The sequence below is a fragment of the Passer montanus genome, unplaced genomic scaffold, assembly GCF_014805655.1.
Source record: "Passer montanus isolate IOZ18808 unplaced genomic scaffold, ASM1480565v1 scaffold1, whole genome shotgun sequence".
Taxonomy (NCBI): domain Eukaryota; kingdom Metazoa; phylum Chordata; class Aves; order Passeriformes; family Passeridae; genus Passer; species Passer montanus.
Window position 1 is genome coordinate 18,012,730 of NW_024356504.1, and position 18,616 is coordinate 18,031,345.

Here is an 18,616-nt window from a genome sequence, read left to right on the forward strand (position 1 = left end):
CATGACCGGGCTCCGGCAGCGCTGCTCCCGGGTGTCTTCCCCGCGCTCAGCCCGTGTGCTGCTCGCCTGCTTCCCCCTTCCCTTTCTCTCTGCCTCCCAAAGCACCGCCCGGAGAAAGCGCTCCCCGGCGTGCGGCAGCGGCTCCCCGAGCGGCGGCGGGCCGGGTCCCGCGGCTGCCCCGGCCCGGGGGCTCCGACCGGCGGCGTTTCGGTCCCAAGTTTCGCGTGGAAAGCGGCGCGGAGGCAGAGGGTTTCCAGAGGATTTCCCCCGCGGCGCTCGGCTCTGTGCACCTGTGTGCGGCACCCCCGCCCCTGCGCCCCTCGCATGTGGCGCTGCCCATCCCGCTGCGCTCCCGAGTGTCGGGGCGTGCTTCATTGACGTTACACGGACTAGAGCGCTGCTTACCTCAGGGAGGCTCCTAGACTTCCAGAAATATTTTAAAGTCTGATTTTTCTTTCCTGTGATTTTTTTTTTTTAAATAATCCACAGTATTTAGCATAAATAGCTCAAAAGATTAATGAAGGCATGCTTTAAAACAGTACTTTATTCCATTTGTTATCATGAACTACAGTTCATCCTTCTGCCCGGGCAAATGAAGCTAATAATTAATGAAAAATTAAGTTAATCTTTTTATGCACAAGTGATCTGAAACGTATTTGGAAATGCATGACTGTGGAGTGCTCACCTAGTTCATACAAATCAAGTGTGGAATTGCTAATTGCCATATGCTTATTCTGTACTAATATTAGAATTGCCTTTGTGGGACAGAAAGATTCAGCCCTGTCTGGTGTAGCCTTTTGCCCCTGGCAGGGCCACAGCTCTTGGCTCATTCAGGAGGGAGAAGAAATGCTGAGCATTCTGAACAACTTTTGCTTTAAGCTTGATCTAAAACCACCGACCTTTGCTATCTGCTCTTCCTTGATTTCAAGTGAAACTGAAGTCAGGCTGGACTCTCCCTTCCCTAAATGCTGGAGAGGCTGTGAATTCTTTTCCTCTGTGGCTCATCTTTAATATATGCAGTAGTTTTCTCAGTGATACTTGTGGCAGTGCATTCCTCAGATTGAGCATATACTGTGGACCAAGTGGAGTTACAAGTGGACTGAATTTTCCCTCCCTTCAAAATAGCTAAGCACACAGAGTTATTTCTGGTATTTCCTACTATATCCACTGTGACTGTCAGAGCTTATCTTACTGTAACATTCACTTTATGTTAATGTAAATATTTTCCTGTGATTTTTTTCTGTGTAGATTAAAAGATATTTTCCCCATCTTTCTTCATATGAATCTGTTGTTCCTAATTGTTCTAGCTGCCCTCTTTGACCTTTTGTGTTGCAGAGCTGGTGTCTCTGAGATGAGCGAGGGGCCCTGCTGTTGTCAGTGAAATTGTACAAAGGCATTTTAATTTATCCACATTATTATTTCTTACCTTTCTTAATTTGGCACAGCAGTTTATTTGCTCTGTGATGCTTCATGCTGAGCAGATGTCTTCATTGAGCTGTTGATTCAGCTAATTCTTTCCCCTTTGCTGTGTACAAGTAGTTTAAATTATTTCTTCCAATTTGCATTATCTTGCACTTGAAGGTGTGATTTTTCATCTTGAAATACGTAACTCGCTGTACTTGAGGACTGAAAAACTAGTTTACAGCTGTGACATAGCAAAACCTGCTTTTAATTTATTTTGAGTCAATGCAAGGCTATTAAATCAGTGTGTAAAGTTAAACTAAAGGTAATACCAGCTACTTGGTAGTCAATGAGAAACATTTTTTCCTTCCAGCCAGTCCTTTTTCATGTATCCCAATGTGTTTTGGTTTTTTGGCTTTTGTTTTGTTTGTTAGTGCTGACTGCTTGCAGTGCACCTGGAACAGCAGCTTCAGTTGTGCATGCATAGCACTTCTGAAAAATAGGGCTCATTTTTTGACCCAGAATTGGAGGTGGCTACATATATAAAAGGGAACCTACAAAGCTGGATGAAAAATATCTTTCAGTTTCTTCTAATGTAAGCTGTTAATTTGTTACCTTCAGCATCACTGTGGGTGTGTGACATGCCCGTGAGAAAGATGGTGGGGGGATCTCTGCCTGCTGTAGTTTTATTTCTTGAATGAGTTGGAGAGCAGTGAGGAAGTTGTGGGTTCCCTGTTTGGTTTATCAAGTGGTTGACTGTATTTCATGCTCAAAGGACTGAATTTACTGTTCAAGGCACTGGGAAGGAGTTTTACACCAAGGTGGATTAGCATTTCCTCTGATGCATCAGGTGCTGTGCCTTCCCTAGCAGAAGGCAGCCGCTGCTTCCAACAGGATTTTGCATCTGGGTCTGTTTGCTTTGCAAACACCAATGAATATTATCTCATACCAGTGTGGCAAAGATCAGTTTGTCTTCTGAGTGTTGGCTTAGTGACAGAGAAACTGAGTCAAGAGTTCAGCTGACTGAGCACTGTTGGGAAGCAGACTTTGTGACCTGGTGCCACTCAAACCCAGTGCCTTCAAAGAAGGGCTTGAAAGGAACATTTCCGGCTTCCAGCTCCTCAAGTACTTCCTTAATCCTTAGGGAATGCACAAGTGAGCCCTGACACAGACTTGTCAGGGCTCAGGGGGGGCTTGTGCATGATTCCCTCTGTGCTGCAGGTAGCCCTGCAGCGTGGCAGCGGTGGCTTGCCTCTGGTGGGTCTGCAGGCAGGGTGTGAGCACTGCTTCACCACTGCAGTGCTCAGGTGCTGTTTCCTGTTGTGGCATTTAGGCTTGAATTCAGGAGTGCCTCTTCCCATCCAGTTATTATTTGTACCACAGGAGCCTCTTTGGACAGTGTTTCCTGGCAGTCAGAGGGTATTGCAGAGGCAAATTCCTTACTCGCTCTCCCCCCGCTGTATTCCTGCTTTGTCCATTCCCTCTTCAGAATAATGGATTTGTAAAACTCTGATGTGGGCTATGCTGTGTGTCCTCAGATGCCCTTCCCAAATCAAACCTTGGCTTTGTCATTGTACTCCATGCCTTATGGAGGGATGTTTTCAATCCATTGATTTTGGTGACACAGCACCTGTTTACTTTAGAGGCCCTGGGATGTTGGAGGCTGTGCAAGAGTGGTGTCATCAGAACTGGCATTTCTGCCCAGGGGTGAGTTCATGGTGTCCCGAGCAATTGGTGGTGGAAGAGGTGCTTGTTCTGTTGTTGACCATTTCTTTTGCCTTTTGGTGATGCAGTTCCTTGAATTCCTCTGCTTCAGTAAAATGGAGGTAGTGAGGTATTTCTTGAGAGCTGTGGCTGGAGGTCTGTGAATGGAAAATCTCTGGTTGTAAATTGCATTGCACTAACTAGCGTTGCCTTAAACTTCTTGATGAAGGCAGAGTCACTTTGGAAATAAGTTGTTGTTTACCTTGTTCCTGCCACCTTTTCAAGCTTGTGAATGGCAAAAAATTGTGATAGCAAAGCAAGTGTTTAGTTTAGTTTTGGCACTGCGTCAGCTGTGAGAGGCTGGTGGCATTGGTGGAGGGTGCTGTGAATTGCACACTTGCAGAACACAGATAACAAAGGTAATTTAATTTGTGACTGTCTCGATGATGTCCTGTCTGTTGTCTTTTTGTTTAGAGTCATACAGCCTGTTTGCTGGGTGACTGCAGATAGACTCTTTCTCTCCCCCTCCTCACTTTTCCTGGATATGGCGCACCATGACTGTGTGGTTGTGCTGCTCTAGGATCAGCTGTGTGCTGGTTTGTTCTGGTGCTGCCTTCCTTTTGCCTCTTGCAGATCACTTCCTTTCTGTGTGAGTCTTGCTCCAGCTATTAAAATTAAACTTTGGCTCCTGTCACCTGGCAGAAGAATGTGAGGATTAATTAGTTAACATTTATGCAATGCTTTGAAGATAACAAACGCCATATAAAGTGCTAGAGATTTTCAGGTGTTATCTTTTGCCCTCTCTTCCTTATAAATCCCATTAATAGTGGTTATGTCTTCTTTTTATAGTACCTCCTACGTGCTTCTTGAGTAGGTGGTATTTCTTTAAACTTCTCGAAAACCCAAATTTTAGTGGGGGATTATGTGGCATATGCTTTGCTCATGCCCTTAACTTCTGTACTCAAATGTGCTTGTTCTGAAGTGATATCTGAAATATTATTTCATCAACAGCTTGTTTAATATATGTATGGTGCCATTGCCTGGCTTGAAGAGAGAGAGCTTCATATTCATAATAAGGAGAAAATTCTTTGTCAACGTTAGTAATTGACCCTATTACAGTCAGTTGTTAATTAGTAAATAGTTGCACAGGTTTTACTTCACAGAGCATTCGAAACCCAGTGATAAACCATACAATTAATTTGCTACTCAGAGCCCTTAAGAACATCCTTTAGTATAGACTATTATGCCTCTAGCTTAAACCCCACTGTGTAAGAACAATATGAACAGTAGAGTCTAGTCAAATCTTGACGTCTCCATGGTATTTTTTGCTACCTTCTATATTTGGAAAGTGAACATAGCAAGCACCACCTTAAGTGGAATGTCTCATTTGTAGCGTTCTTCAGCCTAAGTTAGAGAGTACTAAGACACTCTTTGTCAGGATTTTAATTTGCCTTCCTTTGAAAACAAAAGAAAATATGATACTTACCTCTTTGCAGATATGACCTTCCACAGCAAAATGTCAGTACTGCTTCTGTTTTTTAATTTCTGGAGCAGCTTGAGGTGAGAGTTAACTGATATGGATTATGTATGCAGTAAGAATGTGTTCTAACGTAGAGCTTGTGGGAATGAACACACCCAGGAAGTGTCCAATGGGCATCTCTGCAAATGTAAATCTGTTGGGCAAACCCACAGTTTTCAAATGCTGTTGGTCTTGCAGTGCAGAAGTTGTTGATTTTCCTGTGTGTCTGCTGGAGCCCTGCTCACCTGCCATCCCATGCTGCTGTAGGTGTGGGAGTCGCTGCTCCCCACTCAGACCATTGGTGCCTTTTTGCATTAGTCACAGACACCACTGAGCAGCCTTTGTGCTGGGAGTCCTCAGCAGGATGCTGAGGAAGGTTTTGTGAGCCCCTGCAGGGGTAATTGGCAGAAGATGGTTTTGTGATTCCAGTGGGGTTGCAGAGACTCTGGCAGGGGCCACTTCAGCTGTGACCCCTGAAGTCTGAGACCCAAGAGCTACTACCCTTTCTCTTCCCCACTCCACAAAGTAGTTTTTTACCAGGCTTCCTTGAGGTACCTTTGGGTAACAGAGCTAACCTGTCTCCTCCCATCTGATTTGATTAAAATGTTTCTACAGTTTTTTTAGATATTAATCATGAACGAAAAAAGGGGACTGTCCTACTTATCACTATCCATCTTGGAAGGCATTTGTTACAAATGGCTCAATGATCAAAGCAGCACAACCCTGAATGTAAATAGCAGCAGAGGGAGGGCTCCAGAGTGAAAAGCAAGCAATTATTGCACAAGGTCAAGAGTGGTTTGTGTGATGAACAACGAAGATAAAACATCTGCAGTCAAACTGTGATTCTTGTAAACAAGAAGGCTTTTGATTTGAACATCTTGTATTTTTCAGTGGGCAGGAATTGGGGGGAAGGAAGCAATGGGTCAGTTTCTCCCTTGTGCTTGCCTGGAGATGACTTAGAGCTGGTATTGTCAGTACGTGCACAGTGTCTGCACCTCAGGACCTGGCTGTGTCACCAGCTGATCTGCAGATTTACAAACCTCTGTCACCACAGTACAGAGCTGTCCCTTCAAGTCAGCCTTCTGAAGTGAAGTGCACAGTCCATCACAGGGCTCATTTTGGGAGCTGAGTAGGAAAGGAAAGGTGAGATTCTGTCTTCTTGTTGGGATTTCTTCCCCTTGACCACCCCCCCTCCCCATTTTAATGTGGCAGGTGAGATCCTTATTTGGAGTGTGAACTACTCCCCTCCTGAAGAAGTTAATAATGAAATAATATTCAGTCATCTCCATTACTGCTTGGAATTTTGAGGCAGGTTTCCTCTTCAGCTAGACTCCTAAAAAATGCCTTGTCAGACACAATCTGTTTCATATGCACAGGGTTGCTGATTGATCATATTTACAGTGGGTTGAATGCTGTTGTCCCAAAATGAGAATGACACCAGTGGGTGGCTAAGCTAAGGCAGAAATCTGAGTCAATGTCTTCCTGAAAAAGTAGAGTTTAGAAATTGTGGTCGAGTGTAAGGCTGTGTCCCTGCCAAGCAGCAGTTGTGCTGGAGTCTGTTGTCACAGCCCCAGATATTCCTGATGAATAGTGTGCAAATTGGCTGCTAATTATACATGTGTTAGTGTGTGCATAAAAATTGCATGTTGACATATGGATTCAGGCACCTAAACACTGTTTCAGCTGCATACCCATTTATACTTTTTATGCATTATTTGTGTCCAGGGAAGTATATGTTTCTGGCTCTTGAGCTGGAAATAGGAGAAATAGGGAATTGTTTTTCTGTCCAGTGTACAATGCTATTCTTTTGATAGGAATCAAAATTAAATAAGGAAGATCTATCTTCTTGTTTTTAAATCTGTGTGTTTTCATTGCCCTTGATGTAAGATAAATACATAAGTAATTCTCCAGTTATGCTGCTTATCCTTAGCAAAAGACCATGCTGTCACGAAGCTTTTGTGGGGAGCAACTCATAAATTGAACAGGGTTCTGTGGGAGCAGTAGTTAAGCATTTATCACATTTAATTTGAATAATAAATGTAAAATATGAAAATACATTCTTGTGGCTGTTTGAAAGATATTCTCTTTTTTCATTTTAAAATGAGATTCAGAGAAGAGTAAAAACTTGAGAAATAGACTCTGCTTTCTCAGATCCTTGATAATTTTGAGAAAACATGGCCTGAGGGATGACCACATTTTTCAATAGTGTCAGTCCTGGAAGTATAATTAGCAAATAGCTGTTTGCCTGTAACTCTTTGCCTCTGGGTTTCTGAAAGCTCATATCTTCCTTGGGTACCAATTCTAAGGGAGTGGGGTTGTGGAGTGTTTACTGCTCTTTAACACGTGCATATGTTTGGCAGCTCTGCGAGGAATTACTGGAGAGTGGGGAAAAAAAGAAAATTGAACCTTTTTAACTGATCAGACTTCTGCCACCAAGCTTGCAAGATCATATATTTAAATACATACTTTGAAGAACAGAGACAGTTATGAGACAGTTAGAACTTGTTAGTTGTACTTGAATAGCTATGTCTCAGCAGTTTTGAATTGACTGTCTTGAGGATTTTGGTTCACTTACATTTTACTTGAGAGTCTTTCATGCATCTCAGACACTACAGTCACATGACTGATATGTGACCTATGCCATAAAGATTCTGTGAAAATAAATTCAGATTGCGATCTTGAGCTGGGAAAAACCTGCAGACTGGAATTGGTATGAGATTTGTATTTCATAGTCTGCCATGTGTAGTCTGTCTTTTATTGAAGCTCTCCACCAAAGTTTCCTGCATCTGGTAACACCAGGTGACAGTTGTGTCACCGAGCCAGCTGTGGATAAGGAGCTATTAGGCAACTGTGCAAACACAGCACCAAGTAAAATAGCCTTCCCTCAGTTTTGTTGCAGTTTCTCATTGCCATAACTGGCAAGGGTGGCAGAGATGTTGTCCATGTTGGTCCTATTAATGCTTTTCACTTTAGCAGGTATCGAGGTGGGCAGCTTCTTGAGAAAAATACTTGGAGCATTTCTTAACTTTTTGGAGGTGGTCATGAATAGATTTTAAAGCTTTAGGATGCTCAAGTGACAAGACAGTTTAACTTGTTTCTTATTTATCGATTTCCATATGTGTGAATGTAGCACTTCCTGACGCATATGAGAAGAAGCTTCCTGCCCAGGAGGGACCGTCACCTTTCTTGACCTCTTCTTTTTTAATATGCGCTCATCTCCTCTTGTGCCCTGGATTTAAACAAGAAGCAGTGTGCTTGATTGGGCAGTGCCTGCCTGGCTGATGAGCTCTCCTGCAAAATGTCTGGAGTAAATCTACCTGAGTCATGACTTACAAATAAATTCATATAGCACAGTACATGCAAATTAGCTTCATCTTTGCTGCTGTGTTTTATTATGGGCTGTGCAGGAACATGAGTTTGGTTTTCTGTGGAAGAGTGTAACTGCATCCATAGAATTCTTTATTTCCCATCCTCTTAATTTTACATGTTGCCAGAACTAGTGGCTGTAGCCCTGGTGAGGCTGTAGCTGCTGGTACAGTCACTGCTGTACTCTAAAGCAGGGCAAAGCAGCCCCGTGTTTGGGACTGGTAGATTTGACTCCTTGATATCCCTTACCTTCAACAGAGCTGGTGGGGAAGGCAGAGATTCTTCTGGAGGTTTAACCATAAACCAGCCTCTCATTTATTTCTAGCTAGGGTATTGATTAATTTCAGCGGGAGAAAACTGGAGAGTGCAGAACTACTTAATTTTTATCAGTTTGCAAATATCATGTAGTGCAAATGGGAATTGGGGCTGGTGAATTTCTCTGCTCAGCTGACAACCTCCTAGTGTTGCTGCAGCTGCCTTAGATGTGCAGGCAGGGCATTTCTGTCCATCTCAATGCCTTTGGCTTGGACCTTTTTTGGGTTTTATAACCAGGAAAGGCTGCAACATTAATCTTAATTAAAGGGCGATGATGATTTATTCAGCTGGGCTGACTGGTGTGCTTGTATGCACAATGCCTTTCCCAGTGGGTTTTAGGCTAAACCATAGGAACAGAGAACTACTGTAGTAAAACTGCAGGAAAATGAGTAGCATGTATTGATTTGATACCTGGAGAGGAATTGGGCAAAGAAGCAGTGGATATATGCAATGTGACGTGCACCTCCTTCCAAGTCCCTGCTGTTCCACCAGCACAGCGGGTTTGCTGTTAGTGGCAACACTGACAAGGCACTAGTTAAAGCTGTCATTGTTTTCAGAATCCAATTTTTCAAGAAGTTTGCATTATTTAGAAAGAAAAAAAAATTCCTGAAGCTGGCAAAACAGCCTTTCTAGCTGGAAAAGACATGGAATGCCTATGCTTAAAACCATAAAATAGTGTGGGTTGGAAGAGAGCTCAAAGATCATCTCATTCTAACACCCCTCTTTTTAGCTCTTGGTAAGCACTTTGAACAAAGTTTACAGTATCATTTGATGTCATGTTGAAAGTGGCTTTTGTGGGGTGTTTTAATCTAATTGCTTCTTTTTGATAGAGAATTTACAGACTAGAATATCCTTAATTGAGTCCAGTTTTTAAAGCTAAACGAGCAACCTGTAGTTTCACTTTTTCCCTGTGTTCAGCCTTAGTTTCAGTTAAGCTTATTTTTTGTCTTCTGTAACTTAAGACACAAATAAAACCGTTAGACACTTGAATAATTACAAAACTTGAGGTGAAGAGTTTTTTTAAAAAAAAAACAACTTAGCTTCAAAAAGATCTGCCCATAATGTTGGATTAATTTCTCCTGTGCAGCCCCTGATGTTGATGGTTTTGGGCAGGACTATTCATGTCTGTGTCACGTCACTTAACCCAACTATATTTGCCTGTTTTGATTGGTAACACCATGTATTCATCTCAGAAAATGCACAAGTGATACACATACATCAGCCTGGAGCAGGAAGGTTGAACCCTGGACATCTGGGTTTAGGAGAATGTGAGTCTTTTGGTCAAATTAAATCCTCAAGGACATTGATGCTGAAGGTGGAGGAGCTGACTTGCAAATGTGCTCCCTTCATATTCTCACAATCTGACCATCTGGAGCCCACTGGTGGGATCGCTGCCTGCAGGGTGGGGTAACTTGTTCACCCTTAGATTTTATGTTATAGGTGTATTTTTTAGTAACTTCTAAGTTTTCAAACACCCTGGTTGTTTTGATGACCTCCATCTCTGCTCAGCTTCTTTCCATTGCCTTGTGTGTCCCAGGATTCCCTTCATGCCCTTTTCTTTTCCACATGTAAAAAGACTTCTGGCATTTATACAGTCTGCTTTGTAGGTGCAGGTTTTGTTTCTGAGCCTCAGTGACTGTGGTGCTTGGAAATAGCTGAATTTGAATGAAGTGCGTGCCTGGGGCTGTGTGTTCTGACTTCATTGGCTTAGTCCCTTCTTTAAAGGCTGCATGATGGAACACCGGGGTTGCAGGAGCTGCCTTTTGTTTCTTCACATCCACTGTGGACATATTTTCCAGCCTGGTTGGAGTAAGGCATGATCAAAATCAGTTCTGTAATTAAGGAAATGTTGAACCTCTTGTGTGTGTTAGGCAAATGAGCTAAAGCTTTTAGCCAAGCTATTAAGTGTTAAGGTTTTACTGTAAGGTGAATGGAAGCTAGATAATTTCTCCAGCTGAGCTTCCCTTAATCATTCCATTAGCACGAATTCAGTACAGTGCAGAAGGGAAGCAGCATAGCCTGATGGATAAAATTATTATAATATTATTATTATTGAAGAATTTGCAGTAAGAATAAGCAGTAAAGGCCAGCTGAGGTTATGGTCATAATTTGATATGAGTTTTACTTCATGACAGTCACTCTGCTCTGGAACTGTTGTGATTTAAATAGAGTAAAAGATGCAGTGGAAAAACAAACTTGTTTGCATAGATCCAGAGCTGAGATGCAGAGAGATTAAATGCTGTGTCTTCCATGTGGCCAGTGGAAGCTGAACAAGGCACTGCTGTGAGTGTGACACGGTGTGGGCACTGGGAAACATGAGCCCTGCTCCACTTTGGAAGGGTGGGTGGGAGAGGGTTGTGCCTAGTGCTCTAATGTGGATGCTGGATTACTTGCATTTTCTGGTCTCATTTCCTACATCTGCTCCCTGTCAGTGTGGGTTATTTTAAATTAATGGCTGTCTTCTGTAGGGTAGCAAAATTCTGGATTGAGTTTGTAGCATATTCAGGGATGTAGGGACAGGGGTGCTCTCAAAGTGGCATTTTGCTCCTTCTCTTGGTAAAGTATATTAAATTTACATAGAATTGTTACCTGATTATCTGACTTGGGAGCAAACTTTTAAAGGGGGTGACATCTTAAGTAAAACCATATTTCTTGATGTTGTGTTCATTTTTCCATGTAAGGGTGCTTGTTAGGAATGTATCGACCCAGTTTCAATAAATCACGTGCCTGGCATTTTTCTTTTGGTTTTGCTGATCAAACCAATGTGATAGTCTATTTAAGGCAGCATGTCTCAAGATTATAAAAAAACACGATGGCGATTTGCAAAAGCAGGTTGTCTTTGTATTTGTGACTGATGTTTTTGGCTCTCTGTTTCCCTAGGCATTCTTGCCAGCATTCGTGTACTCATTGAAGGTGTCTCCACTCATAGAGAAAATAAGTGATCACAAGGATTTTAAGAAGCTTCTCAGGACACGGAATAACGTACTGGTGCTGTATTCCAAATCTGGTAAGTCTTGTTTTGATGTTCCAGCTCTTTGTGCCCAGCAAGGTGTGTACCAAGGGGCTTCTGTGTGACTGCAAGGACTGGTGTCCTTTGTTTTAATTCAGAGGTTCCTGATGTTTCAAGATTGGAGTCATCTTAATTCGGCCTTCTAATTGTCAAATTGGCAAAAATGTACTTTATTCTGGCTTTGTCTCCAGAACCGGGTCCCTTGTAATGAGAGCTTTCTGGGGTGTTTATCACAGTAGTTTGCAAGTTTTGATTTCCTGGTGACACTGAAAGGCGTAATGAATACTTACAGTACTGAAATCAATCCATCTTTGCTTCTGACAGTTTTGAGTGTCCCATGGTTGTCTGTCAGCTTTAATTAAAAAAATATAAAAATAAAAAAGAACTGTTGTGTAAGATGGAAAATGACTCATTTCACATTATGCCACCTGTCCCCTTGAATCTTTTTGTTGGTTCCTCTGTCATTCAGGCTCACCTTTCTGGCTGTTACTAATCTGTTTGCTCTTCCTTTGCTCTGTTCTGCTCCTGCTGTACCTTTTCTCCTTTCTTGCCTTGTTTTTTTTGGTGGGGGTGTTTTGTGTAACACCATGTAAAATGAGGAAATTATCTTTAACCTCTATACACAAGTGCAGAATGCTTTTGTCAGTGTGTAAGTCATTGGACAGCAAGAAGTAAAATGTGTAATTAAGATGATTTTTCTTCATGCTGTATTGTTTTTGCTGCTTCCTTCTTTTTCCTGTAGGCAGACGGGACGAGATAATGCCTTGTTTGGGTGTTGGGTCCTCCTTTTCTGACCTTTTCTGTTGCAAAGGTCTTCTGTCAGTTAAGCACAGTGATGGTAGCATTGCTCTGGGTTCATAGTGTATCAAAGTGGAGCAGCATATGGTGACCAATGTCCTCCTCCCTCTGCCCCCCAGTATTAGAGAATTTTGCAGACAAGGATGTGTGCTGGAGTAATTAACTTTATTTCCTAAAGATATGCTTATTCTGAAACAGTTAAAATTATATACATGGCTTGTTTTTTTATTAAAATACTTCTGTTTTGCTATAGTGGGGAACTTTGAGCACTTGAACTTGGCCAAATGGTTTTGTAGTAACAGGTTCAAAGTGAAAATCATAAAAGAGTTTCTAATGCTTTTTGATTTTTGAAAGGAACACTTTAGATAAAAAGACGTCTGTATTATTCAGCTTCTTAAAGGGAAAATTTTCTTTTTACGCTTAATATTTTAAGTGGTGGTTGCTTTCATTTTTAGCAGCACAACTAGAACACTTCAGCTGTGACACTCATCTAATAAATGTTGCCCTATGGGCATTGTTCAAAAGCCATGTTATGGAGATTTCTTTTTTTCTGTTTTTGTTATTTAATTGGTTGGTTTTAGCAGTCTAAAGCATTGCATGCAGAGCTGACTGTGGAATTAATGTTTCTTCCTGGAACAGTGATCTTTGCACAATTAGAAATCTCTTTCCCAGCAGTCACCCAGAAAGAGGGGAGGGGAAAAAAGAGATGGGAATTTGGAGGTGTAATTTCAATCCCAGATATACATCCCCAGCTGTGATGAGGTGTTGGCTGGCCATACTGCTGGAACAAAGGCTTTACTTCCCAGCTGAGCAGCACTAGATGTCACTTTCTATTGCAATCAGAAAATTCATTGATTTTGGGAGGTGTCATAATTTGTGGGAGATATTTAGTTCTCCCAGCCAGCTGGGGGTCTACCAGAGGTACTCAGCTGCTGACTCTTCTGGGACAAGCTGAAGGCTTATTTTTAAAAGTGCATTTGTGAAACTGCTCCATTCTGAGTACATGCAAAGAATTCCCCCAGTTGTCTAAGTCCCTGTGTTGGTGAGGGGTGGCAGTTGCATGTTCTGGGTATTGGGGTATGAGAGTTTCTGGAGAGCTGACATGTGTGGGTTGGTGTCTCTGATCGCATCAGGCCCAAGCAAAGTCTGTCAAATACAAAGAGGTTGTTTCTGGCTCTGGAGTTTGTTGAAGCAAAAATAGTGAAGGTTTAGGGGTTGTTTGATGGGTTATCCTGCATGCTGGCTCTGCTTGTCTACTCTGACATCTACAGGCCCTCTCTTGTCTCAAATGCTGGAGACAAGATATTGGTCTACAAAAGTATTCTGTCTGTCCCAATATTGCCATTCTTACATTCAGTTACTTGAAGTAGTTGTGGAGATCTGGAAGTGGCTCTGGGTTTCTATTTTCTGTTTATTGAGGAAGGAAACAGTTCCTCTTAGATTTTTTTTGGGGGGAATGGATACTGATTTGTACTGTTATATTTTTCTCTCTTCTGTTTATTTTTAATACCATTTATAAGACTCTTTTGGAATGGTAGTGATTTGCAAAACCTACACATGTGGCATGGCATTATAAAAATCTCTGTTGGATATTTATAAAACAGCCAGTACTTGGAAGGACCTTTTCTGGGTACTGCTCATGACTGTTGGTTTGGGTATCTCCCAGGGTTATTATGAGGATAAAGTCTGTTATTTTCTGTGTATGGCTGGGGTAGAATTAGGGAGGCAGAGATGCTGAATGATTTGCCCTTACAGCTGATGAAAGTCCTAAATGAGATTGCTCTAATTAGCAGGCTGTGGTACAAACTGGTTCATGCCCAGGCACATGGAAGAAGGCAGTGTTGGGATGGAAGCTGCAGGAGAGGACACAGTATAGCTCTGTAAATGCAGCTCAGCGAGTGTGGCTGGAAATACCAATTTCAGTGTCTTGTTTAAGGGGGTAGAGGGAAGGAGCCCCCCAGCTTCAGCTGCAGACAGCTTTCCTTCTAGTTTACAAAAGATTTTACTGATCCCTGTTACTCATTCTTCAAACGAGACAAAATGTTCTTGGGGTGCTTTGGAGCATAGAAATGCTACAATGTGTTGTTGTGTGTAGAGTGGTAATGCTGCAATTAATTTAGTTTTGTTATTTTGTTTTGTCTTCCAGCCACTGCTGCTGAAAGCTCACTCAGATTACTGTCCAGCGTGGCCCAGGAGGTGAAAGGACGAGGCACTATAGGCTGGATAGACTGTGGGTATGTGTTGCACTCTTTTCCTTCTTATTGTCCCTTTCCCCTTTTGGCTTTTATTGCTAACTTAGCTTTTTTGATGGCTCTGAAACTTTTTGCCTTTAAGTGGACCCACATAATTCTGTGTAGTTTCTTCTATAGGGAGCTTATATCTTACCATCTTCTCTTCCTTTGACGAGTGGAGGGGAATAATTTTTTCCTTATGGCTGTTGTTACTTCTCTGACAGCATGTTTTTCAGCCTGAAGCTGAGACCCCAGCTAACACTGCCTTTCATAGAGGACACACAGGGTGCAAGCTTTTTTTCCACAAGCCAGGGGAGGAGGAATCTCACATGTTGTGCCTCAGCTGGAGGGCACTGTAATTCTGCTCTGACAGCAAGTGTTGTGTGAGCAGTAAGGCTGTTTGCTTGGTTTTAAAGCATCTACCCATTTGTGTTTCTCAATAAAATGTGCTTTCTTTTAAAGACCTTCTTCTGTGCTGGCATAAGTTCTGGCAATTTTTAATGTGAAGGCAGAGAAACTTGTTTTTGTAAGTGGTTGTGTGTGTGGGGAGGAATGAACAGGTGTGTACTTTCTGGTTTGCAGATGTGAAAATCTCCGCTGTGGTTCAACTCAATAACAGTTTGCTTGTGGTTTTAGCTTGTGTATTGTACTGCCTCTGCAGCTCTGAGACCTTTGCCGCCTACCTGTGTGTTTGGGTGGATTGCCATGGTATGAACAGATTGTACACTGTGCACAAATGTAACTCAGCTCGGCACATCGTGGCTCCCTTAAAATTACACTTTTGAAACTGACCCTCATCCATCAAACAGTGACCCAGACTAAGTCACTGGGAAATTGGAAGTTAACGTGAGTTTCTGATTATTAACCTGCCCTGCTCCCCCCCTGCCACCAGGCATGTATCTCCTGTGGAGGCCTCTGCCTCTGCCTTCTGTTTGCATTCTGCTGGGCTCATCCACCTGCACACACACTTTCATCTCTGCCCAACTGGTGGGGACAGAGCTCCAAGTCATCTGCTGGCAGAAAGCAGGGCTGTTCCTCAGAGGTCAGTGAAGCCTGCACCACTTGCCACCTGCTGAAAAGCCAGTGGATAGATTGTATTGACTCTGACAAGGTGAAGGTTGTGAGAAGATCTGGCATACCTCTGAAATCCATGAAAACCAGACTTCATTTCTAACAAAAGCACTGATAAGTAATTTTTTGTTGTCAACAATGAGGGCTAGCAAATAGGACACTGAGCCAGCCTCTTAGCCTCAGTTTCTAATCAGCTTCAGTTTCTGGTTATGAACTGCTTGCCACCTTTTCCTGTCTTTTGTTTTAGGCTACCTCTCTGTTGGGGGTCTTACTGTTTACTCTGTGTGTGTGTATGTGGTATATACAAATGCTGTATATACAAAGGCTGTTCAGCTGGTCCTTTAAAATGCTGCTGTAATATAACTAAACAAGAACTCTCTTCAGGATTTATTTTAGTTCTGGGTTGGAGAACGAAAGATTTGGTGTTTGGGACTTCAGTTTGAAATCCAGGGAAGTTTTGGTACTTAGTTCAACAGGTCAGTCTCCATTCCCGAGTTTGTAAGTAGTGGTGATGGGGAGGGAAATGTATTTTTTTTTCTGTAAAATAAACTTTAATTAATTAAATCCCCTAATATAGTCTCATTTTCCAAATGTTGACATCTAGACCAAATTTTGTTATGGAAGCTACTTGCAAAAAAATGTATTTTCAAGTCTCTCCCATGCTTTAATACTTTTCATAAGAAGCTTGGTACTTGCAGTGCCTTTCCTCTCACCATGAGGGGAAATGTTGAAAGGTGAGTTAATCTCAGACAGTGAAGCACCGTGGTGAAAGTCATGCTGTAAGGGATTGGGAGACTGAGAATAGATTGATAGGTTGCCAACATTTTCTTTGACAACAGTAATGCTACAATCAGATTAGCACTTCCCGAGTGGCAGGCAGTGACCAGGATGTTGTAACACGGCAATAGGTGTAATTCTCTCTTTGAGGGTAAAGCAGAGCTGTGTTTCATGCCTTGTTTAGGAAGAACCTGGAAAAAATAGCTGGGCATTTTTCAGAGATGGATGTCTATCCCTTCTATCACTCCAGCTAAGGGATAACCATAACAGGGTCTGTGAACTTGTTTCATAGGGCAAGGTGAGCTGGAAGACTGGCTTGTAGTAAAAGAGGTCTTGGTGGATGCAAAAAGAAGACCTAAACAAATAGTTTGAGCTTAAACCAAGTTTTGTGGTTGATTTGCTTGCTAAACTTTTGAAGCATTCTGAAATCAATCTGGTAGTGTTGAGGTAACTTTTAAACAATTCCTTTTTCATGAAAGGTTTTTTCCTTTGCTTATTGCTTTTAAAAAAATTGTGTACAGGCGGCTGCACCACCGTGCCCACCTTGCTGCAGTGACAATACCAGAGGCTGCAGTAGTGCTGTCTGCCCCAGGTCATGGGGGGCCAGTTGTAGGGCCTGGACAGCTGAGTCCCACCCGAGTGGCTCAAGCCATTCTCCTGCAGCAAATATGCTGGGAGGCTTATTTGCAAGTCTCCATGCTGAAACAAACAGCACACAGATGCAGGGATATTTACAGCACAGGCTCAATTTGTTTTACAAATACTGACAAGAAATGTCTTGTTTGGCAGCAATATTTAGCGGGAAATTTTGGCTTTGCTCTTCACATCCCGCTGTACTGGGCTTCTTTGCCTTCGGATCCAAGCGTTGGCAGGGCTGGCATACATGCAGAGTTGTGGTTTGTGCTTCTGCTTCCCTGTGGCGATGATGGCAGCCTTTTCTTTCCTCTTTCTTCACTGACGGTGCTTTTTTTGTTACTTGTCATTCTCCTTCCCCTCATTTTCAAGAGAAGGCAAGAACATTCTGCAGAGATCAGTGTGGATTGCTAAATCTCAGCAGCATGTTCTGTATTTGATGTGGTGGAGGGGAGTGTGCAGGTTTGTGGCTGGGATTGTGGCGTTCAGGACTTCCTGAATGCTGGTCTGCATGGAAACCGTGCTCCTTGGCCTTGGCTTCTGTTGTGTCTGTGGTTTAAAGCAGGGATTAGCTTTGAGCTTTCAGTTCCAGGTTGAGTGGTCTCGGGGAGAGAGGGAAGTCAGTTTTTCAGCATGATGTGGGGAAATACTTGGCTTCTTGCTGAGACAGTGTTCAGTAAAGGAGGTTGCCACTTACTTTGTCACTTGGAGGCAGGGTAGCAGAGATCCCCAGCGTGCTGGGCCTTGGGAAGTGTAGGGCTGGAAATGCCACACGCCTGCCTTTCCTGCACAGCTGGGTTCACTTGTGCCAAGTGCCGTGCTGGAGTGTGACCCCCCTGCATGTGGCACTGTAGATAAGGTCCTTGTTCCCGAGAGCTCAGTCCGTTCCTGCAGGCAGATCCACGTCTCCTCCTAGAGATGAAGGGGCAGCTCGAGAGCTGCTCCCAGCATTGAAGTGGTCACTGTTTGCTGCTGTGTGCTGAGATAGCATAGTGGCTCTGTACACTGTTAAACGTGAAGCTGTTTCAGTTGTGAATGAAAGACCCAGCACTGATGTGACAAAAATATGTTTTATTTTAGCCTTTACATGTTTTAATTAGGAAGTCTTTGCTGAGGCGTTTGACGTTGAATGAATGGTGGTGTGAGAGACAAGAGAATACTGAACTAATTATGCCTGATGAGATGCATGGTATTGGGGATGGAGCACAGCACTGCAGGCTGCTCAATCTTCAGTGTTCCAGAGAGATGGAGCAGGCACCTTGGGAACAAATGTTCTGGGGCTGGTGTCTGGGGACATGCCATGTTAATGGGAGCTGGGAGTCACAGCTTTTGTTCCTCACTCTGCTAATGAGTCACTTCTTGTTACTTTCTGCACTTACAAAAGGTGTATCTGTTTTCCAGGCAACTGGGTAAATATTGCCTGATTCATTAGTCAATGTTTATAAAGAGTGTGGAGAACTTTGAAAGGAAAAATGCTGCAGCAGCATGAATGGGTGCTCTGTAGGGCATTCAGGTGAAATTGGAATGGGCATGTAAGAAATCAGGAAGTTGGGCTGTTTATTGAATTATTTTTTAGTTGTAGGCTGATAGAAATTTGGAATATTGAAGGGCATCACAGGGAGTTGAAAGCTTAGGATATCTGCAAAAAAAGCACAAAATGACTTGATATTTTCTGTCTCAGAGACTGGCTGCTGCTAGCTCTGGTTGGGGTTTGTGCTGCAGAGCCTCTGCATCCCCCTGATCTCCCAAAACCTCAATTTTTTAAGTCCTGGTACAACTGGAGGTAAGTAC

The 18,616-nt window shown here is 42.8% G+C and overlaps 1 protein-coding gene across 1 annotated transcript in view; it reads left to right on the forward strand.

Moving 5' to 3' along the window:
* The first annotated feature begins 10,555 nt into the window (after nt 1-10,555).
* Nucleotides 10,556-18,616, forward strand: part of PDIA5 (protein disulfide isomerase family A member 5) — an 86,095-nt gene continuing 78,034 nt past the window's right edge. Inside the window, exons 1-3 of the mRNA XM_039702105.1 lie at nt 10,556-10,588; nt 11,186-11,312; nt 14,260-14,347. Of these exons, the coding sequence (XP_039558039.1) occupies nt 10,556-10,588; nt 11,186-11,312; nt 14,260-14,347 (248 nt within the window). The remainder of the gene's footprint in view (nt 10,589-11,185; nt 11,313-14,259; nt 14,348-18,616) is intronic.